Source organism: Chiloscyllium plagiosum, unplaced genomic scaffold (genome assembly GCF_037043375.1).
Source record: "Chiloscyllium plagiosum isolate Xiang-an unplaced genomic scaffold, Cpla_swu_hap1 HiC_scaffold_5, whole genome shotgun sequence".
In the NCBI taxonomy this organism is placed as follows: domain Eukaryota; kingdom Metazoa; phylum Chordata; class Chondrichthyes; order Orectolobiformes; family Hemiscylliidae; genus Chiloscyllium; species Chiloscyllium plagiosum.
The window spans coordinates 58,702,124-58,726,100 of record NW_028270143.1 but is presented as its reverse complement, the minus strand read 5'-3'; the positions used below and the strand labels follow the sequence as shown (position 1 = coordinate 58,726,100).

The following is a 23,977-nucleotide window of genomic DNA, read 5'->3' as shown; positions in this document are numbered from 1 at the left end:
AAGAACAGGGAAGACAGTTACAATAAGCTATACAAACAAACTGCAGAAAGCAAGCTTTTGATTTACACATTTTCAATTCTATAGTGGTGTTTTTTTTAAAATTCTATTTGCAGATTTTATAAAACAATGTAAACTTTGCTTGTAATGTCACAAGTTCTATAAATCCAAATTTTCTTGTTTCATAGATTATAATACTAAATCTCCCCATGCTTCTTTCATCTTACCTGTGATTGCAATTCTGAAATCCCCCAAGTTTTTTTCTTTAATCTTGTGTGCCTTCCACTGTGTTTGCTTTTGCTTTCTCTTAATGGGCAGACTTTTTTTTGCTGTATCTGAATCTCTGATCTTTTGCACTTGGAATTTTTTTAAACCTTATTTTCCCCTTTAATTTCTCTCATCAAAATATTATCATACAAGTGTTCATAATTACTATCTCACTTTTAGGCAGCATGTTCTATTCCTCTTTGTTTGCTCTGCTTTTTCCCCTCTTATCTCCATCAGAAGTGTTATAGTATAAATTCACTCATTTATTAAGTCTCCTTTCAATTAATACCTGGCAGAATTATTTGCTAAAACCTTATTTTGTCCAATTAATTAATTAATAATCAGCATTTCAACTCACAAACACCAACTTTCTTATAAAAGAAATGAAATGAAATGATGTTTTACCAGGCAACCAAATCTTCAGCATAATTTGTTTTAAACTATTTGCTTGTTTTAGATCAGCTATTCGTGATTCTACAATTTTTTCCTTGTGAATGTGGTGGTTTCAGGAACTTGTTTACTTAGTTCCAATCCACATATCCAAAGCACCAACTTACTTGCACAAAACAAGTGCCACAAGAGGAGTTTAGCTAGACATAACTTGAAAAGTGGATTAGTGGTGCCGGAAGAGCACAGCAGTACAGGCAGCATCCAAGGAGCTTTGAAATCGACGTTTCGGGCAAAAGCCCTTCATTCCTGATGAAGGACTTTTGCCCGAAACGTCGATTTCGAAGCTCCTTGGATGCTGCCTGAACTGCTGTTTCCAGCATCTGCAGTCATTGTTTTTATCTCGTTGATTTTAACCCTACTGAGAATCCTCTTGCAAGGATGGCCTGAAAAGTACAGAGATACATGGACTAAGTAAAAGGAAAGAATCAATCTCAGTAATTCCTCAGAAAAGCAGAATGGAATAATGTTTTCACCATAGTCTAGATAGTATTAAATCAATGAACAGTAACTTTGTCACTTGATGAAAACTGCCAGCACAACTGCTCTTACCAGTTCTACAGGAATGGTGATTCATGGACAATTCTTCATTGTCAGTTTAATTTTTACAGTTTTGGCACTCTAAGCTGTTTTCAAGAACCTTGGTATGTTTTCAGACATTAATTCCAGGTAAATTTCATTACGCTCTGCTGATACCCCTTCAATCTGAAACCCATTAAAAAAATGCCTTTGTGATTGAACAGATAATACATTAAATTACACACAATACAGGACTAATCTTGATAGGTTCACATTCAATTGGCAACATAACTACAATTATACTTTTCCAATGTCACCTGACCAAAGGATAGGCTTTGTTACTTGTGACTTGTGTTGAATTTAGGAATTGCAATATACCAAATCTAACTAAGATAGCATGAAAGAAAGGAAAAGTCTTAACAATATGCTCATAAAACTTTGAAGCTGGCAGGATAGGTTAGTAAAGCTGTTAATTATACATATGGAACCCTAAAAGTTTTAAACAGAAGCACAGTGAACAAAATCTAAGGGAATAAGTGATACAGAAAATGCCAGCACAACCCAATGGGTCTGACAACATCTGTGGAGAGAGAAACAGAGTTAACATTCTGAGTTCAGTATGACTCTTCTTCAGGAGTGCTTAGAGAAGAATCATATTGAACTTGACATGTTAGCTCTGTTTCTCACTCCACTAATGCTGCCAGATGTGCAGTTTCTCCAGCATTCTCTAAGTTTGTTTCAGATTTCCAGCATTCGCAGTATTTTGATTTGATTAAAGGAATTAAGCAAAATTGATATCAAGGGTGATGAGAGCATAGTGGTAATGTCACTGGACAAGTAGAGGCCCAGGCTTATCATTGGGACCATGAGTTCAAATTAAATTTGATTTCAGTTAATAAATCTGACCCAGCCCCAGTCATGACCCAATAATCAATTGTCTGATTCACTAAATTTCTTCAGAGGAATACAATTTGCTATCCTTGAATGGCCTACATAGAGTCATACAGCATGGAAACAAACCCTTCGATCTAACTCGTCCATGCTGACCAAGTTTCCTAAACTAAGCTAGTTCCATTTGCCTGCATTTAGCCCATAACCCTCCAAACCTTTCCTCTTCATGTAGCTGTCCAAATGGCTATTAAATGTTGTAGTTATACCTGCATCTATCACGTCCTCTGGCAGTTCATTCCACTTATGAACCAATCTCTGTTTGAAAAAATTGCCCGAAGTCCCTTTTAAATCTTTCTCCTCTTAAAATTATGCCTTCTAGTTTTGAACTACCCAACCCTGGGGGAAAAAAAACTTTGTTATTCATCATATCTCATCCCTCAATCTTATGAACCTCCAGAAGGTCACCCCATGTGACTCCAGACACACAATAATGTATTTGACTTTTAGCTGCCCTCTGAAATGGCCTAAAAACATATGCTGGCCCTCTTGGCAATGCCCGCATCCCATGAGTGAAAACAGAAACATGATCTACAGCTTGCAGGTAACTGCAGCGTCATTGCCCACTCTACACTAGATTTGTAAGACAATTTTATGATAAACGTACAAACAAGGAACAAGTTTAGGGCATTCAGTCTTTCAAGTCTACTTTGCCATTCAATAAGATCATGGCTGATCTGATTTTAACTTCAACTTTACATTCTGCACATCCCCAATAATCTTGCACTCCCTTATTAATCAAGACTATATCTACCTCAGCCTTAAAAATAATTGAAGATTCTGCATCCACTACCTTTTGAGGAAGAGAATTCCAAAGATTTTCAACCATCCAAGAGAGAAAAAAAATCCTCATCTCTGTCTTAAATGGCTGACTCCTTATTTTAAACTATCACCCAGATTTTCCAACAAGAAGGAATATCCTCTCAACATCCACCTAGTCAAGTCCCCTCAGGATCTTATAATTTTCAACTAAATCAACTCTGAATTCAGAGAATGCAGTCCAAGCCTTACTAGCCTTTCTTTCTAATAAAATCCATTCATTCCAGGTATAATTTTGTAAACCTTCTCTGAACTGCTTCCAACGCATTAATATCCTTCCATGACTACAGTGACCAGTATTAGACGCAGTACTGCAAGTGCGGTCTCTCAATGCTCTGTATAACTGAGGCATAACTCCCTATTCCTAGTAATAAAACATAGTTCTATTGGCTTGTCTGATTACTTCTTGATGCTCTATGCACATGCTAACTTTGTGCAATTCATGCATTTGGACACCCAGATTTCTCTATACCTCTCACCATTTAGATACTATACATGGTTTTTATTCTTTCTGCTAAAATGGGCAATTTCACACTTTCCTACATTGTACTCCATTTGTAAGATCTTTGCCCACTCACTTAACTTATCTATATTCCTTACATTATCTTCACAACTCACTTTCATACCTTCTTTGTCTCATCAGCAAACTCAGCTTCCATACCTTTGGTCCCTTCATCCATATCATATAGATAAATTGTGAAGAGTTGAGGCACCAGCACTGACCTCTGTGGTATACTATTCATGTCATCCTGCCAGGAGAAAGTGAGGACTACAGATGCTGCTTCACCTGGAAAATGAATTCCTACACACTGCTTCTTATTAGTCAGTCAACTTTCTATCCATGTCAATATGTTTCTCTTTACACCACGAGCTGTTAATTTCTGTAATAACTTTTGATATAATACCTTATCAAATGCCTTCTGGAGATCTAAATACAATAAACCACTGGTTCCCCTTTATCTACAGCACAAATTACTTCTTCAAAGAACTCTAATGAAGTAGTTAAACATGATATTCCTTTGACAAAACTATGTTGGCTACATTTGAATACCTTGTACTTATCCAAATGCCTGGTTGTCACTTCTTTAATAATAGCTTCTAACATTTTCCCTATGACAGTGTTAAGCTAATTGGCCTGTCATTTCCTGATTTCTGCCTCTCTTCCTTTTATAATAAAGGAGTTATTTCCCAATCTAAAGGAACATTCCCTGAGTTTTGGAAAATTAAAACCAACACATCAACTATCTCACAAGCTACTTATTTTAATGAATGAAATCCATCAGGTCCTAGAGACTTGTCAACTTGCAATTCCAACAATTTGTTTCAAACTGCTTTCCCAGTAATTGCAATTTTCTTGAGTTTCTACCTCACTTTCAATTCCTGATTTACACCAATTTGTGGGAAGCACTTGCATCCTCTCTGGTGAAGATCAATGCGAAATATCTGTTCAACTCATCTGCCAACTCCTGATCCTCCATTGCCAATTCCCAGACTCATTTCCTGTAGAACCAACAAATTCTCTTCAAGTTGAATGCAAAAGATTCATCCTGACTATGAATGTTGCAAAACAAATGACAAACAAGTCCTGTTTAGTCAAATACCAACCTCCCACAACTAGCAAAGGAGAAATCCTGGAATATGTTAAGCACTTCCCATATTATGGTAGCCACCTCATCAAAAGGGCACTACAGATGCAGAGATTCAACACTGGGTCAGCTCCATTTTTTACAAACTATGGCAGTGAGAATCTGACAAGCAACCTCTCTGCAAGTCAAAAAACGCCTTTGTGTTCAGAACAGTTTTAATTAGGATAATTGATGTTAGGGCCTGGGTAATGTTTTAGAATAGAGAAGCCTAAGGGTTCAGATACATAATTCTTTGAAATTTGCGTTACATGTAGACAGGGTGGTTACGAAGGCGTTTAGTGCGTTTGCCTTCATTGCTCAGTCCTTTGTGTACAGAATTGGGATGTCATGTTGAGGTTGTGTAGGATATTGATGAAGCCTCTGCTGGGGTACTGTGTCCGGATCTGGTCTCCCTGTTAAGAAGGATATTATTAAGCTGGAGAGGGTTCCAAAGAGATTTAGCAGGATGGTGCCAGGACTAGAGGGTGTCATTTAAAAGGATAGGCTGGACAAACTGGCTTTTTCCACTATAATGTAGAAAGTTGAATTGTGGCCTTATAGAGATTTATAAAAGCATGAGGGGCATAGCTAAAGTGAATAGCAACGGTTTTTCGAGAGTGGGGGGATTTCAAAACTAGGGGGTATATTTTTAAGTGGAGAAAATTTTAAAAAGGCCAAGAGAGGCAAATTATTTTCATAGAGTACTTCATATGTGGAATGGACTGCCAGAGGAAGTGATGGATGCAGGTACAAAAATTTAAAAGACATTTGGATAAATAAATGAATAGGAAAAGTTTGGAGGGATTTGGGCCAAAAGCAGGCATGTGGGATTAGCTTGGTTTGGGAACATGGTCAGCATGGACCAGTTGGACTGAACGGCCTGTTTTCATGCTGTATGACTCTACGATACCTTTGCAACAATGAAACCTGGACTGTGTATCAGTAGCACACACAGAAATTACACCAGCAATGCCTCTGCTGCATCCTCTGTTTCCAATTGGAGGACAGTCAAACAAATGCTCATATCCTTCTTGAAACCAGTTCCAGAAACCTTCAGGCAAAACTTGCAAAATTAACCATGATTAATTGGATTGTGCAACCGGATGGCTGAAAAGTGTCTCCCCTGACAGGTACAGATTCCTCAATTCCAAAAGGCCAGAGTTCCAGAGAAGGACAAAGCTGATGCTGCAAAGGCACTCTGAACTTCTCCTTCAAGCAAAACATCATTGACATTCATTAATGGGATGAGCATGTTACCAATTGCTCAAAACACATAATGTATCCATCAAATACATTATCTTCCAGTCCAAACATCTTAATGATGAGGCAGGGAAGGAAAATAAATGGAAGCATTTCCTAAACTCAGGATCACATGATCTCACAGAGTGTTCTGTTAATGTGCCCAAAGATCTGAGAGTTGAGAATTGGCCCTTTCAGTTATAAAACCATCCATGGCGGAAACTTGCAACCATGAGTGGATGTCCTCCCCAAATCACAGGGCAGTTGATGACCATGACTCCTGAGTTTCCTATCTCCTACAAAAATTAAGGTAAAAATTAATTTAAAAAACCACTCTCATGATACACAACATGGACCATACCTGAAACAGCTGACACCACATTGCGACATCGCCACTGGCCACTTTTTCAGAAAGGAAAAAGTAGAACTTGTCACTGATAAGTCTTAGAGGTAAAAACAATGACTGCAGATGCTGGAAACCAGATTCTGGATTAGTGGTGCTGGAAGAGCACAGCAGTTCAGGCAGCATCCAAGGAGCTTCGAAATCGACGTTTCGGGCAAAAGCCCTTCATCAGTGACTACCTGGTCAGGTCCACGCCCCCCTACAACCCACCCTCCCATCCTGGCACTTTCCCCTGCCACCGCAGGAACTGTATTACCTGCGCCCACACCTCCTCCCTCACCTCTATCCAAGGCCCTAAAGGAGCCTTCCACATCCATCAAAGTTTTACTTGCACATTCACTAATATCATTTATTGGATCCGTTGCTCCCGATGCGGTCTCCTCTACATTGGGGAGACTGGGCGCCTCCTAGCAGAGCGCTTTAGGGAACATCTCCGGGACACCCGCACCAATCAACCACACCGCCCCGTGGCCCAACATTTCAACTCCCCCTCCCACTCTGCCGAGGACATGGAGGTCCTGGGCCTCCTTCACCGCCGCTCCCTCACCACCAGACGCCTGGAGGAAGAATGCCTCATCTTCTCCCTCGGAACACTTCAACCCCAGGGCATCAATGTGGACTTCAACAGTTTCCTCATTTCCCCTTCCCCCACCTCACCCTAGTTCCAAACTTCCAGCTCAGCACTGTCCCCATGACTTGTCCGGGCTTGTCCTACCTGCCTATCTCCTTTTCCACCTATCCACCCCACCCTCTCCTCCCTGACCTATCACCTTCATCCCCTCCCCCACTCACCCATTGTACTTTATGCTACTTTCTCCCCACCCCCACCCTCCTCTAGCTTATCTCCCCACGCTCCAGGCTGACTGCCTTTATTCCTGATGAAGGGCTTTTGCCTGAAATGTCGATTTCGAAGCTCCTTGGGTTCTGCCTGAACTGCTGTGCTCTTCCAGCACCACTAATCCAGAAACTGGTAAGTCTTAGAATATGCACATTTGTGAATTTGGAGATTGTGTTCACAACACTTGAAAATATGAAATAATTCAAACAACACATGCACTACAGTCTATTCATTGTAGCACAAATTAATTTTCACGTTGCAAAATGTGAATATTTCCAAGAAAGTAGCTATTTGTTTCTTCAAAATTTTGATTCCGATAAATTCAATTATTCAATTTTAAAACCAAGGGAAGTAAACCATTCAGGTCAGCCTGATTCTCTCCTCATCTGATGTCAATATTTGCAGACATTTTCAGGATAGACCACTGGATAATGATCAGATATGGTCAACGAGGCTGATCTTCAGTCTTTGATTTTTATAGAGTCATAGAGATGTACAGCATGGAAACAGACTCTACGGTCCAACCCGTCCATGCCGACCAGATATCCCAACCCAATCTAGTCCCACCTGCCAGCACCCGGCCCATATCCCTCCAAACAGTGAAAGACAGTGACTCATTTATTGCTATGCTGTGGCAGCCAATATGTGCTGGCCAAGTCTTAAAAACTGCAATGTGCCATTTGTAGTGATTTCGCTGGAAGAAAACATATTGGGTACAACAATGGGGACAACTCTCTTTCTCTTACTCAAAATAATGCCGTAGAATAATGCGCTTCCTGGTACTGACAGATTGGTTTAATTTTCAGAGGTTAGTGAATCTATAGAATTGTCTACCCCACTGGGGTGTGGAAGCACAGTAACTGAATATGTTCAAAACAGAGATCACCAGACCGCTAGTTAATAATGACAGATGTAGGAAGAGTGTGGGAAATGGCTTTGAAGTGGATAATCAGCCATGATCTGGAATGGTGGAGCAGGCCCAAGGGATAAATGGTCAACTTCTGCTACACTATTTCATCTAAGTGGCAGCACCTTCAGCAGAGGTGCACTTCCACACCACACACTACATTTGACCTACTCAAGTCTCAGGAGCAGACTTGGACTCACAGCCTTCCCTTTCTTTATAAGATTTTGAAACATGCTGCCTCACACCTTCCTCTCAACCATGATAAAATGGGGCATGATTCAAAGATGCTGTCCTTGCCTCTTAACTCAGTGTTTCATGTATTCAAAATTCTTCCAAATTCTTGAGCACAAAATATATGCAAACACTTCAGTATAAAAGGAACATTGTAATAGGAATAGTCATTCAGCCCATTAACTGGATCAGTGGTGCTGGAAGAGCACAGCAATTCAGGCAGCATCCGAGGAGCTTCGAAATCGACGATTCGGGCAAAAGCCCTTCATCAGGAATAAAGGCAGAGAGTCTGAAGCGTGGAGAGATAAGCTAGAGGAGGTTGGGGGTGGGGATAGAGTAGCATAGAGTACAATAGGTCAATGGGGGAGGAGATGAAGGTGATAGGTCAGGGAGGAGAGGGTGGAGTGGATAGGTGGAAAAGGAGCTGGGCAGGTCGGACAAGTCCGGACAAGTCAAGGGGGACAGTGTTGCTGGAGGTTAGAAACTAGGATGAGGTGGGGAAAGGGGAAATGAGGAAGTTGTTGAAGTCCACATTGATGCCCTGGGGTTGAAGTGTTCCGAGGCGGAAGATGAGGCGTTCTTCCATGCGTCTGGTGGTGAGGGAGCGGTGGTGGAGGAGACCCAGCACCTCCATATCCTTGGCAGAGTGGGAGGGGGAGTTGAAATGTTGAGCCACGGGGTGGTTTGGTTGATTGGTGCGGGTGTCCCGGAGATGTTCCCTAAAGCGCTCTGCTAGGAGGCGCCCAGTCTCCCCAATGTAGAGAAGACCGCATCAGGAGCAACGGATAGAATAAATGATATTAGTGGATGTGCAGGTAAAACCTTGATGGATGTGGAAGGCTCCTTTCGGGCCTTGGATAGAGGTGAGGGAGGAGGTGTGGGCACAGGCTTTACAGTTTCTGCGGTGGCAGGGGAAAGTGCCAGGATGGGAGGGTGGGTTGTAGGGGGGGCGTGGACCTGACCAGGTAGTCACGGAGGGAACGGTCTTTGCGGAAGGCGGAGAGGGGTGGGGAGGGAAATATATCCCTGGTGGTGGGGTCTGTTTGGCGGTGGCGGAAATGTCGGCGGATGATTTGGTTTATGCGAAGGTTGGTAGGGTGGAAGGTGAGCACCAGGGGCATTCTGTTCTTGTTACGGTTGGAAGGGTGGGGTCTGAGGGCGGAGGTGCGGGATGTGGACGAGATGCGTTGGAGGGCATCTTTAACCGCGTGGGAAGGGAAATTGTGGTATCTAAAGAAGGAGGCCATCTGGTGTGTTCTATGGTGGAACTGCTCCTCCTGGGAGCAGATACGGCGGAGGCGGAGGAATTGGGAATACGGGATGGCATTTTTGCAAGAGGTAGGGTGGGAAGAGGTGTAATCCAGGTAGCTGTGGGAGTCGGTGGGTTTGTAGAAAATGTCAGTGTCAAGTCGGTCGTCACTGATGGAGATGGAGAGGTCCAGGAAGGGGAGGGAGGTGTCAGAGATGGTCCAGGTAAATTTAAGGTCAGGGTGGGATGTGTTGGTGAAGTTGATGAATTGCTCAACCTCCTCGAGGGAGCACGAGGTGGCGCCAATGCAGTCATCAATGTAGCGGAGGAAGAGGTGGGGAGTGGTGCCGGTGTAATTACGGAAGATCAACTGCTCTACATAGCCAACAAAGAGACAGGCATAGCTGGGACCCATACGTGTGCCCATGGCTACCCCTTTGGTCTGGAGGAAGTGGGAGGATTCAAAGGAGAAATTGTTAAGGGTGAGGACCAGTTCGGCCAAACGAATGAGAGTGTCGGTGGAGGGCTACTGTTGGGAACGTCTGAAGAGGAAAAAACAGAGGGCTTGGAGGCCCTGGTCATGGCGGATGGAGGTGTAGAGGGATTGGATATCCATGGTGAAGATGAGGCGTTGGGGGCCGGGGAAACGGAAGTCTTGGAGGAGGTGGAGGGCGTGGGTGGTGTCTCGAACGTATGTGGGGAGTTCCTGGACTAGGGGGGATAGGACAGTGCCGAGGTAGGTAGAGATGAGTTCAGTGGGTACCTCGTTTTTACCTCTTTTTACCTTTATTCAGCCCATTAAGCCTGCTCCACCATTTAGCACAATCATGGCTAATTAAACACTTCAATGTCTTTTACAAAAATTGTCTCCATAATCCTTTCTGTCTTTGTAATCAGAACTCATCAACTTTTACATAAAATGTATTCAAAGACTGAGCTTTCACAGTTTTCTGGAGTAGAGAATTCCAAAGATTCACAACCCTCTGAATAAAAACATTTCTTCTCAGATTGATCCTTCATGATCCTTATTTTTAAACTGTATACCCGGGGTCTAGACTCTCAGAACAGGGGAAACAGCTTGCCTGCATCTACCCTGACTGTAATTTTAAGTGGTAAAAACAATGACTGCAGATGCTGGAAACCAGATTCTGGATTAGTGGTGCTGGAAGAGCACAGCAATTCAGGCAGCATCCGAGGACAGGCAAAATCGACGTTTCGGGCAAAAGCCCTTCATCAGGAATAAAGGCAGAGAGCCTGAAGCATGGAGAGATAAGCTAGAGGAGGGTGGGGGTGGGGAGAGAGTAGCATAGAGTACAATAGGTCAGTGGGGAAGGAGATGAAGGTGATAGGTCAGGGAAGAGAGGGTGGACTGCATAGGTGGAAAAGGAGCTGGGCAGGTCGGACAAGTCCGGACAAGTCGAGTTGCTGGAGGTTAGAAACTAGGATGAGGTGGGGGAAGGGGAAATGAGGAAACTGTTGAAATCCACATTGATGCCCTGGGGTTGAAGTGTTCCGAGGCGGAAGATGAGGCGTTCTTCCTCCAGGCATCTGGTGGTGAGGGAGCGGCGGTGGAGGAGGCCCAGCACCTCCATATCCTCGGCAGAGTGGGAGGGGGAGTTGAAATGTTGAGCCACTGGGCGATTTGGTTGATTGATGCAGGTGTCTCTGAGATGTTCCCTAAAGCACTCTGCTAGGAGGCACCCAGTCTCCCCAATGTAGAGGAGACCGCATCGGGAGCAACGGATACAATAGATGATATTAGTGGATGTGCAGATAAAACTTTGATGGATGTGGAAGGCTCCTTTAGGGCCTTGGATGGAGGTGAGGGAGGAGGTGTGGGCACAGGTTTTACAGTTCCTGCGGTGGCAGGGGAAAGTGCCAGGATGGGAGGGTGGGTTGTAGGGGGGCGTGGACCTGACCAGGTAGTCACAGAGGGAACGGTCTTTGCGGAAGGCGGAGAGGGGTGGGGAGGGAAATATATCCCTGGTGGTGGGGTCTGTTTGGAGGTGGCGGAAAGGTCGGCGGATGATTTGGTTTATGCGAAGGTTGGTAGGGTGGAAGGTGAGCACCAGGAGCGTTCTGTCCTTTTTGCGGTTGGAGGGGTTGGGTCTGAGGGCGGAGGTGCGGGATGTGGATGAGATGCATTGGAGGACATCTTTAACCACGTGGGAAGGGAAATTGCGGTCTCTAAAGAAGAAGGCCATCTGGTGTGTTCTATAAATGCTTTGTCAGTGTTCATGAGATCATGTCTCATCCTTCGAAACTCTAGAAAATAATGGCCCAGTTTGCCTTATCTCTCGTCATTGATAAGTCCAGCCATTACCGAAACAAGTCTGGTGAACCTTTACTTCACTCCCTGTATGGCAATAAAATCTTTCCTGAGTAATGAAACAAAACTGCCCAAAATATTCCACAGGTAGTCTTCCCAAACCCCTACATAATTCAAGCAAGACTACACTAATCCTGTACTCAAATCCTCCTGCAACAAAGCTGGCATTTCCTCATTTCTTACCACACCTCCTTGTTAGCTTGCAGGGACTTATTGACAAAAACACCCAGGTCCCTTTGCGCATCTATACTTACCTATTCTGCCATTCAATATAATCTTGGCTGATCTGTTTATGGACTTAATTGCGGGGCAGAGGTGTAGTGATAATAACAGAGGGTTTGCTGTCCAGAAGCATGGGCTAATGGTCTGAGAACATGCGTTCAAATTCCTCTGCAACAGCTCATGCGATTTGAATGCAATTGCTAAATAGACAGTTAAAAGGTAGAAAAAGAATAGAATATCCTTTATTGTGCTCCATTGTAGAAGTATAATGAAAAGCTTTTACATCTCTGGTTCTTATGGCGCCATCTTAGGTACAAGTACATCGGTACAAATCTTGGATACAAAAGAGGAATAAGAAGTAGTTGCATTACTTTACAGAGTTTAAAAAATAAGGGTGGCATGGTGACTCAATGGTTAGCAGTGCTGCCTCACAGCACCAGGGTCCCAGGTTTGATTCCAGCCCTTGGGCAACTGTCTATGTGGAGTTTGCACATTCTCCCCATGTCTGCATGGGTTTCCTCTGGGTACTCCGGTTTCCTCCCACTCACAAAGATATGCAGGCCAGGTGAATTGGTCATGCTAAATTGCCCGTAGTGTTAGGTGCATCAGTCAGAGGGAAAGAGGTCTGGGTGGGTTACTCTTCGGAGGGTTGGTGTGGACAGGTTGGGCCTGTTTCCACACTGTAGGGAATCTAATCTAAAAAGTTAGAAGTAAGACATCATTAACAGATTGACATAGCAGTCAGGTAAAAATTTTCAAGTAAACATGACATTGTAACAGCTCAGCGCAGAGCCTCCACACATGGTCTGACTGCCTGCGCTAGACCCCAGTTTAGCAGCTGTCCCCACTTCACTTCAAGCCTCCAGTTCATTCTGTACCAGCACTTAGCTACTCCAAAGTAAGTTCCAGGACTACCTCTCCCATGCCAGTCTCTGCTCAACACTCGCTACCATGCAATGCTCTCGAGTTTGCTGCCTGCTCATGGCTCCGGGGCTGCTTCTCGACGCACTACTCTGGGGCTCATTGCCTGCACACTGCTCCAGGGTTCGCTCTCCATGTGCTGCTCCAATGCTCGCTGCTCACGTGCGTTTTGTAATGGTGACCATGAAAATACGGTCAAATGCCCTAAAACCTATCTGGTTCACTCATATCTCTAAGGAAAAGTAATCTGCTGTCTTTAACCTATATTTGGATCCAGATCTATAGCAATGTGTTCTGAAATGGCCTAGCAAGCTGTTCAGCTGCATCAAACCACTAAAAAGACTAGAAAAAGAAATAAAATCACATGGATCACTCGGCACAACCTAGGCACCGGAAATGTCAACAGGCAAACTGCCTTGACAATAGCCCTGACAACTGTGCAAATTCCTCCTACTGGCTTGGGCCAACATTGAAAAGCTATCTCACTGTTATGCAGGTAGTTTAGGGATAACGCACATTCCGGCAGCGCGGTTTGAGGAGTTAAGGAGCGGGAGTTTCTGGAACACTTACTTCCGTTGGTAATAGTGCAATCTCAGTGGTGATCTGTGCTTTGTTCTGTGCATGTGTCAATGTCACACCAAAGTCTCTGTGCTGTTCCACGCATGTGGCAATGTCAGCATCAGTCTTTCTGCCGTTCACGCATGCGGCAATGTCAGCTGCCGTCAGGGTAGCTTTCTGTGACAGGTACTATACAGAAAGCAGCTTTCTGAGAGAGATAAATTGAGCAGCTTCCTATACACTACTCCTAGATTATCTCTTTTTTTGAAAAAATGGAGGGGCATAGTGGCAAGGATGTTAGAAAGAAGCGTCCTGGTGATACAATTGCTGGTGGTGAACACAAAAAAAAGACTGGAAGAGAAGCTAGATATTAAAGTCATAGAGTCATAGAGATGTACAGCATGGAAACCCATCCATGCCGACCAGATATCCCAACCCAATCTAGTCCCACCTGCCAGCACCCGGCCCATATCCCTCCAAACCCTTCCTATTCATATACCCATCCAAATGCCTCTTAAATGTTGCAATTGTACCAGCGTCCACCACATCCTCTGGCAGCTCATTCCATACACGTATCACCTTCTGCGTGAAAAAGTTGCCCGAAAAGACTTTGTCTATTTATCCTATCCATGCACCTCATAATGTTGTAAACCTCTATAAGGTCACCCCTTAGCCTCCGACACTCCAGGGAAAATAGCCCCAGCCTGTTCAGCCTCTCCCTGCAGCTCAGATCCTCCAACCCTGGCAACATCCTTGTAAATCTTTTCTGAACCCTTTCAGGTTTCACAACATCTTTCCGATAGGAAGGAGACCAGAATTGCACGCAATATTCCAACAGTGGCCTAACCAATTCCTGTACAGCCGCAACCTGACCCCCTCCCAACTCCTGTACTCAGTACTCTGACCAATAAAGGAAAGCATACCAAATGCCTTCTTCACTATCCTATCTACCTGCGATTCCACTTTCAAAGAGCTATTAACCTGCACTCCAAGGTCTCTTTGTTCAGCAACACTCCCTCGGACCTTAACATGATAAAGCATTTTTCGCATAAGGTGAGAAAATGTGATCTAGTTCACTTAACAGGAATGAGGGACCTTATGCACCATGATGATCCTCTGTCCCTGCATTAACAATATTTTTTAAATGTACTGTGTTAAATTTACCTTTGTTTCATTGATAAGTATGATTTATACCTTCATTCAGGCTGTGCTATACTTTGTGTTAGACTTTTGAGTGTTATTTTTTGCTGGCCTGCGCCTAACCAAACTTTTCCCATAGGCCCCTTTATTTATATTAAGCAATTTTCTATTAAGTGAGGTTTTGCTGGAATGCAACTATGGCGGTATGGGAGAACTACCTGTAGTCATATTTAGGAGATTACAAATTGGAGACAATGACCCAGACAGCATCAACTCAATCCATAGGTATTTGCTGTCTCACCAGCAGGATAGACCTACCAGTCATGACAAGGTGACACAGTAATATACAGGCAGGTCAGAGTGTCATTGGAAATCCTGACCATCGACTCTGGATCTTGACCATCGACTTTTACAGACATCAATCAACATGGTGGCTCAGTGGTTAACACTGCTGGCTCACAGCGCCAGGGACCCGTGTTCAATTCCGGCCTCGGGCAGCTGTCTGTGTGGAGTTTGCACATTCTTCCCGTGTCTGCGTGGGTTTTCTCCGGGTGCTCCGGTTTCCTCCCACAATCCAAAGATGTGCAGATTAGGTGAATTGACCATGCTAAATTGCGCGTAGTAAATGTAAGGGAATGGGTCTGGGTGGGTTGCTCTTCGGAGAGCTGGTGTGGACTTGTTGGGCTGAAGGGCCTGTTTCCACACTGTAGCGAAACTAAGAATCTTCCCTTGAAACTTTATCCTAACACTGAGCAAAATTACAATGCTGGAAACAACATTTTGGCACAGCACTGTATGTCACTTCCGGTCCAAATGGATGCCATTTGGTTACTAGGGCAATGCCCAGTTGGGGTGGGAGGAAGGGCTGGGATAGGCTAGGCTAAAAACCAGGACAGCAATGGACACCAAGGAAAATAATGCATGGAACACCAAGAGATGGATCATTGGAAAAGCTTACCGTTGACTCCATAGAGAACAAACAGACCCAGATGTGGCCATGTGTCATAATGCAGACATCATTAGGGAGCTTAAGGTGAAGAATCCCCTCGGGGCAGTGACCATAATATGATGAAATTCATCTGACTGGGAAAATTGGCAATAAAGTAGCAGAAGGAATACAATGTGGGAAAATGTGAGGTTCTGCAATTTGGTAGCAAGAATCCAGTGGCTCAATATTTCGCACTGCTGCCTCACAATGCCAGGATTGTGGGTTCGATTCCTGCCTCAGATGACTGTCTGTGTGGAATATGTAAATCCTCCCTGTGTCTGTGTGGGTTTCCTCTGGGTGCTCTCATTTCCTCTCACAATCCAAAGATGTGCAGGTCATGCTAAATTGCTCATTGTGTTAGGTGCATTAGTCAGGTGTAAATATAAAGTAGGGGAATGTATCTAGTTGGGCTACGCTTTGGAGGGTTGGTGTAGACTTGCTGGGCCAAAGGGCTTGTTTCCATACCGTAGGGAATCTAATCTAATAGAGGCATAGACTACTTTTTAAATGGGGAAAGATTTCAGAAACCTTAAGCACAAATGGATTTGGGAGCCTTAATTCAGGACTCTATTACGGTTAACATGCAGGTTCAGTTGGTAATTGGGAAGGCAAATACAATGTTAGCAGTGATTTCAAGAGGGCTACAACACAAAGAATAGAGATGTACCACTGAGGCTGCATAAAGCTTTAGTCAGACAGCATTTGGAATAATGTGAGCAGTTTCGGACACTGTATCTAAGGAAGTATGTGCTGTCCAGAGAAGGTTACAAAAATGATCACGGGGGATGAAGAGTTTGTCATAAGGAATATTTGAGGACTCTGTGTCTGCACTCAATGGAAATTAGAAAGATGAAGGTGGATCTGATTGAACTTATAAATTACTAAGAGTCCTAGTAGAGTGGGCATGAAGATGTTTCCATTCGTAGGAGAGACAAGGACCTGAAGGCACAGCCTCAAAGTGAAGGGACAACCATTTAGAACTGAGATGAGGAGGAATTTCTTCAGCCAAAGAGTGGTTAATATGTGGAACTCATTGCCACAGAGAGATGTGGGGAGGCAGTCATTGAGAGTGTTTAAGACGGAGATAGATAGATTTTGATTAGTAAGGAGATCAAGGTTTAAGGGGAGAAGGCAGGTGAGTGGGGTTGTGACAAAAACAAATGGTGAAGTGGACTGATAGGCCGAAGGCCTAGTTCCTGTCTGATATCTCAGGGTCTAATACAACATCTGCCCTCTTGCTTCTCCTCTGCCTATGTCAAAAGTATATAACAAAAAAAGTTATTTTCAGTTCTGATGGAGTCATAAGTCCAAACATTAACTGCTTCTCTCTCCACAGATGCTGCAAGACTTGCTGAGATTCTCCTCATTCTTTGTTTGTTGTAGAGAAACAACATTTGATGCACATCCACATAATTACTTCCTAACTGATCACAAACCACAAAGGGTTTAATGGTGATTCAATACTCAAAGCAAACTTGAGAAGTGTAGTGAGTTATTCTAGAGGTTCGGGTGGAGATAACTGAGGACACAGGGGTGACACAGTGGCTCAGTGGTTAGCACTGCTGCCTCACAGTGCCATGGACCTGGGTTCAATTGCAACCTCGGGTGACAGTCTGTCACATTTCCTCCCACAATCCAAAGATGTGCAGGTTAGGTGAATTTGGCATGCTAAATTACGCAGTGTTCAGGGATATGCAGGCTCAGTGCATTAGTTAGGGGAAGTCTCGAGTAATCGGTGGAGGGAAATGGCTCTGGGTGGGTTACTCTTAGTGTGGACTTGTTGGGTCAAATAGCCTGTTTCCACACTGAAGGGATTCTAATTCTAAAATACTCCACGGTTTGCGTTTAAAATTTGTGTTCTTGATATGACCAGAATCAAGGGAATGCAGATATCTGTTATTGTAAAGATGCAAGACATCATAGATTTGTTTCGCAGTGGAAGTTAAATGTCTTCAAGGCAGAGACTGATAAATTTTTAATCTCGCAAGGAATTAAGGGAAACGGGGATAGTGCATTGTGGCATTGAAATGCCCAGCCATGATTGAATGGCGAAATGGACTCAATGGGCCAAATGGCCTAACTTCCACTCATATTGCTTATGGTCTTATGCCAAAGTGATTAAAATCGGGAATGTTTCGGGAATGTTCGAGAAGCTAGAAAGAAAAAGAAAGATAACATTCCTCCTTGCTGCTGGTATGAGTTTATTAAACATGGAAAGAATGTTGGGCGCGCTTATTCCTGATGAAGGGCTTTTGCCCGAAACGTCGATTTCGAAGCTCCTTGGATGCTGCCTGAACTGCTGCGCTCTTCCAGCACCACTAATCCAGAATCAAGACTCCTAGTGTCTCGTCGTCGAGCTGTCAACCGTGGCCATTGTAACTTATGCCTTATGTATGCGTTAATTTCTTAATGATGTTATCTAACTGATATCCACATATGAATATAGGCGATCCCTAAAGTTCTTTTTAAGAATGAATTAAGTAGCATGTTAATGGTATAATTAAAATGATCACAGTTTTATTTGATCAGAGATGCACTTCGTGTGAGATCAGAAAAAAAATGCGTTTAAAACTTGCATTCCAAAACTATGCAGTCAATGTGTTTCAATCAAATCATGATCAGAGGAAAACATTCTGAATACTGCATAACCGCAAAGTACTTATGTACAGCACAACTTCGACCCGCATCCGATACCAGCCTGGGTCGCACAAAGCGGTGATTGACAGTATATTCCCGAGGAAGGCGGTTAATTTCATGCACGGGGTCAGAGATGATGGCGGAGAGGGAAGGGCGCCCTTAATACTGAAGTCGCTTTATTTTCATTCATTAATGAAGAAGGACGCTGAGGGAACGAATGAGAGGAGAGGGAAGGCGAGAAGAGTTGCCGTGTGAAATTGCTGCCAGTGTAAGTGCCTCTATTTGGAGTAGGATCTGGGCAGTGACTGATGTGCGGTGATTGCACATAGTTTACTGCTTATTCACTGGTCTAAAATTTGCAGACAGTTGTCGTGCGTGTGTGTACGAGAATTAGAAAGAAGAGACGATCAAATTTGTGACCCGGACTTTTGGAACCGTTAGTTGCGAGCACGCGACAAAGTGCATTTTCCGTGCGCAGATCCTCGCATAAAGTCTAGGGGAAAAGAAGTGATTTCTGATCGTTTGGTTCCCATTGTACTTTAGAAAAACGTAGCTTGGCGGCGACCCGGAGCGGGGTTGGATGTGGACGACATAAAAAGAAAAGGAGTAGTGAGAGATCTGAGCCAGGGAGGCGGCGAGGATGGCGACAGTTGCTCGAGCGCCGGCCGGGTATGTTAACGTTTCAAAAAAAAAGTTCATTGTGCAACAAACACCTAGACTTAGCTGCGAAATACTTGTGGGCGGCTGAGTAAATACGGCAGTCCGAGAATGAAGGGCACGGGGTTTGGAGGTGTTGAATAAACACTGTCTGTAATCTCTGGCCCTGGGAACGGTTGGTCAGGCTTTGCCCGTTTCCCTGGAAACGCGAGCCCGGTAATGGCGGCGGCGCTGACACCTGTCAACGGTCAAACTGGGGGCTGCAGGCGGCGGGCTAGCGAGCTGCTCTACATATAGAAGCCGGACTTTGCCGAACTGCTGCACTAATTCCAGTAGGTTTGTTTTTAAAGGAACCTGTTAACTTGAGCAAGATCCATTTTAAAAGCTCCGATCAGGCCTTGTCCTTGGCATAAAACCGCAGACATCTCCCGGAGGTAGTCTGGAAATAAGTTCTGCGTATTTTAAGATCGGCGACTGTAACAGCTAATCTAACTTCCTCGTTATTTTCTCCATGAGAGTACAATTCTTAACATTTACATTTTGTGTTTTATTGATTCTTGATCATGTTCATGTGGTCGCGACTTTCTGCCACATCTTGTCACGTGAATACGCCAACAACCAGGTTTCTGAAGTGTGAGGGTAGAATGCAATTTTAATGTAGTTCATTAGAACATTGTTTTCAATTGAGCACTTTGGACATTGAGATTCATACGCTGCTAAAATGTTTTAAATCATAATGAACGACAAACTACAATCATTAACAACTTTGCCAACCAGTGACACTCACCAAGTTGCATCGCAATCAAAATACACAAACGATTTCTTTTTTTGGTTTCCTTTCTTACTTTGGGAAAATATTTATTTTTGAATGATAAGACAGTGTTAGTGTGTTTATATTCAAGGTTTTGCCCAAAGGAAGCCACTTATTTCCGTTGTTTAAAATGTTTATTTTCGAGGGCAAAGCAAATGCTTTATAATCAGGGAGTTGTACACATCCTCTTTAAATAAGGTTTATTTTCTTTCAGCTGCGTTTTTCTAATAGTGTAGTTTTTGATAATATATACTGGAAGGTTATTAACCCTTGTTCTATTTCTTGGTTGAAGGAATTCCTTTTGCTTTCTGCTTAATGTTTAAAACAGCTGTTTTTTGTGTTTTTGCTCCTTTTCTCTAATTTAATCTTGTACATAGAAGTGAGTGCCAAAGGTCAGAAAGCAGCTACCTGTATTTGTGCACAAATAAGTGTCACCAAGAATTATTTGCTAGTCTTAACAGATTGTGAGGAGTTGAAGACTCTTATAACTTCCAAATTTTGCTCCATGTGAGATCAGTTTTCGAGATATTAGTTAAGTTTAAAATCTAACATGGAATCACCTGAGCTGTGTGTGGTTTAAAGTTACATTTAGCCATTGCATTGTCAGGCCAGGTTTAGGCATTGACCTTGAGTAATATGTAGTTTCTCACTTGGAGTTCAATCCAGACAATGTGAGGTGATGCATTTTGGGAGGTCAAATTCTAAATGGAAGAGTCTTGGGAAAAGTTGATGAGCAGAGAGATCTGAGAGTTCAGGTTCATTGTACCCTGAAGATGGCTGCACAGGTAGACAGAGTGGTCAAGAAGGAGGAGAAAGTGAGGTCTGCAGATGCTGGAGATCAAAGTTGAAACTTTATTGCTGGAACAGCACAGCAGGTCAGGCAGCATCCAGGGAACAGGAGATTCGACGTTTCGGGCACAGGCCCTTAGGCATATGGTATGCTTGCCTTCATCAGATGGGGTATTGAGTATAAGAGTTGGCAGGCCATGTTAAAATTGTACAAGACTTTGGTTCGGCCGCATTTAGAATATTGTGTACAGTTCTGGTCGCTACATTACCAAAAGGATGTGGATGCTTTGGAGAGGGTGCAGAGAAGGTTTACGAGGATGTTTTCTGGTATGGAAGGTGCAAGCTACGAAGAGAGGTTGAGTAGGTTAGGATTGTTTTCATTAGAAAAAAAGGAGATGGGGTGGGACCTGATTGAGGTTTACAAGATATATAGACAGGGTGGATAGAGATAAGCGTTTTCCCAGGGTGAGGGATTCAATAATGAGAGGTCACGCATTCAAGGTGAGAGGTGAAAAGTTTAAGGGGGATACATGTAGAAAGTACTTCACACAGAGTGTGATAAGTGCCTGGAATGCGTTGCCAGCAGAGGCAGTAGAGGCAGGCACGATAGATTCACTTTAGGTGCATCTGGACAGATGCATGAGTAGGTGGGAGCAGAGGGATACAGATCCTCAGGAATTGGGCAATACGTTTACACATTGGATTTGGATCGGCACAGGCTTGGAGGGCCGAAGGCCCTGTTCCTGGGCTGTAAATTTTCATTGATCTTTGTTCTTTTATACAATTTTCTAGTTGTATTTTTGTAGGGCTATGGATTAGTAACAGAAGTCAGGAAATTTTCATGGAACTATACAATTATTACAGAATGTTTAAATGTTGGACAAGTGATTACTGTGCAAAATTGTCAAAAATTTCAAAATATTCATTGTTTTTGATAACTCCTATGAAAGCAAAGCACTCAGATGCCGAGTTTCATGTCAATCAGCCTAAGATAGAATCTGTGGCTGACCTGCATTGATAATATATTGTAAGGAAATTATGTTCTTTACCTCTTAGTGGAATAAGACAGTGCTATTTTATGGATCTGTAGATTGAAAGAAGCAAAAATGGCCTTTAGTAGAGTGATATACTCTTGTCGGATGTGGGAGTTTAGGGAGAGTTTACGGGTTACTGAGGATTATACCTGCAATAAATGCCATTGGTTACGAATCCGATCAGATCGAATAGATCAGTTGGGGAGACAGAGGAATTTACAAGAGCAAGTGGATGTTACGGATGGCAGTTATAGGAAGGGAGAAAAGTTGCAGATACAGTCACATAGATAGGTTAACTCCAGGAAAGGTAAGAGAGGTAGGCAGTTAGTGCAAAAGTCTTCTGTGGCTACCCCCATTTCAAACAAGTATGTTGTTTTGGAAAATGTCGGGGGTGATGGATTCTCAGGGAAACAAAGCACGTACAGCCACGTTTCTGGTATTGAGACTGGCTCTAATGCAACGAAGGGTACATCGGGTTCCAAGAGATCAATTGTGTTAGGGGACTCTCAAGTCCTAGGTACAGACAAACTGTGCCCAGCAGTGAAAAATCAGAATGATGTGTTGTTTTTCTGGCGCCAGGATCAAGGATGTCTCAGAGAGGGTGTAGAATGTTCTCAAGGGGTAGAGGGGCCAGCAGAAAGGGAAAAGATTTAGATTTAGAGTTAGGCAGGAATTTAAAAAGGAGGTCCTCTAGAGTAGTAATATCTGGATTACTCCCGGTGCTACGAGCTAGTGAGGGCAGCAATAGGAAGATAGAGCAAATGAATTCATGGCTGAGGAGCTGGTGTATGGGAGAAGGATTCACACTTTTGGATCATTGGAAGTTCTTTTTGGGGTAGAAATGACCTGCATAAGAAGGATGGATTTCACCTAAATTGGAAGGGGACTAATATACTGGCAGGGAGATTTGCTAGAGCTGCTCGGCAGGATTTAAACTAGTAAGGTGATGGGGTGGGACCCAGGGAGATAGTGAGGAAAGAGATCAATCTGAGACTGGTTCAGTTGAGAACAAAGACGAGTCAAACAGTCAGGGCAGGCAGGGACAAAGCAGAGAACAAGGTAGGACTGATAAATTAATCTGCATTTATTTCAATGCACCAGGCCTAACAGGAAAGGCAGATGAACTCAGGGCATGGTTAGGAACATGGGACTGGGATGTCATAGCAATTACAGAAACATGGCTCAGGGATGTACAGGACTGGCAGCTTAATGTTCCAGGATACGAATGCTACAGGAAGGGAGGCAAGAGAGGAGGGGGAGTGGCGTTTTTGATAAGGCATAGTATTAGAGCTATTACTGAGGGAGGATATTCCTGGGAATACATCCAGGGAAGTTATTTGGGTGGAACTGAGAAATAAGAAAGGGATGATCACCTTATTGGGATTGTATTATAGACCTCCTAATAGTCAGAGGGAAATTGAGAAACAGATTTATAAGGAGATCTCAGTTATCTGCAAGAATGATAGGGTGGTTATGGTAGGGGATTTTAACTTTCCAAACATAGACTGGAACTGCCATAATGTTAAGAATTTAGATGGAGAGAAAACGTTCTGATTCAGTATGTGGATGTACCTACGAGAAAAGGTGCAAAACTTGACCTACTCTTGGGAAATAAGGCAGGGCAGGTGACTGAGGTGTCAGTGGGGGAGCACTTTGGGCCAACAACCATAATTGTATTAGTTTTAAAATAGTGATGGAAAAAAAGAAAGACCAGATCTAAAAGTTGAAGTTCTAAATTGGAGAAAGGCCAATTTCCACAGTTTGAGGCAAGAACTTTCAAAAGCTGATTGGAGGCAGATATTTGCAGGTAAAGGGGTGGCTGGAAAATGGGAAGCCTTCAGAAATAAGATAACGAGAGTCCAAAGAAAGTATATTCCTGTTAGGGTGAAAGGAAAGGCTGGTAGGTATAGGGAATGCTGGATGACCGTGGGCAGCACGGTGGCACAGTGGTTAGCACTGCTGCCTCTCAGCGCCAGAGACCCGGGTTCAATTCCCGCCTCAGGCGACTGACTGTGTGGAGTTTGCATGTTCTATCCGTGTCTGCATGGGTTTCCTCCGGGTGCTCTGGTTTCCTCCCAGAGTCCAAAGATGTGCAGGTCAGGTGAATTGGCCATGCTAAATTGCCCGTAGTGTTAGGTAAGGGGTAAATGTAGGGGTATGGGTGGGTTGCGCTTCGGCGGGTCGGTGTGGACTTGTTGGGCCGAAGGGCCTGTTTCCACACTGTAAGTAATCTAATCTAATCTAAAGAAATTGTGGTTTTGGTTAAGAAAAAGAAGTAAGCATATGTCAGGTATACACAGGTTAGATTGAGTGAAGCCTTTGAAGAGTATAAAGGTAGTAGGGGTATACTTAAGAGGGAAATCAGGAGGGCAAAAAGGGGACATGAGATAGCTTTGGCACAT

General features: G+C 43.6%; 1 protein-coding gene across 10 annotated transcripts in view; it reads left to right on the top strand.

Moving 5' to 3' along the window:
- The first annotated feature begins 18,255 nt into the window (after positions 1-18,255).
- cobl (cordon-bleu WH2 repeat protein) overlaps positions 18,256-23,977 on the top strand; it is a 374,039-nt gene continuing 368,317 nt past the window's right edge. For 4 of the 10 annotated variants that reach the window (XM_043690116.2, XM_087987212.1, XM_087987211.1 and 1 more), the window contains exon 1: positions 18,592-18,953. In XM_043690116.2, the coding sequence (XP_043546051.2) occupies positions 18,925-18,953 (29 nt within the window). In that variant the 5' untranslated portion in view covers positions 18,592-18,924. Of the gene's footprint in view, positions 18,553-18,590; positions 18,954-19,126; positions 19,274-23,977 lie in introns of those variants that run through there. The other 6 variants (XM_087987210.1, XM_043690119.2, XM_043690114.2 and 3 more) reach the window with 5 other exon arrangements.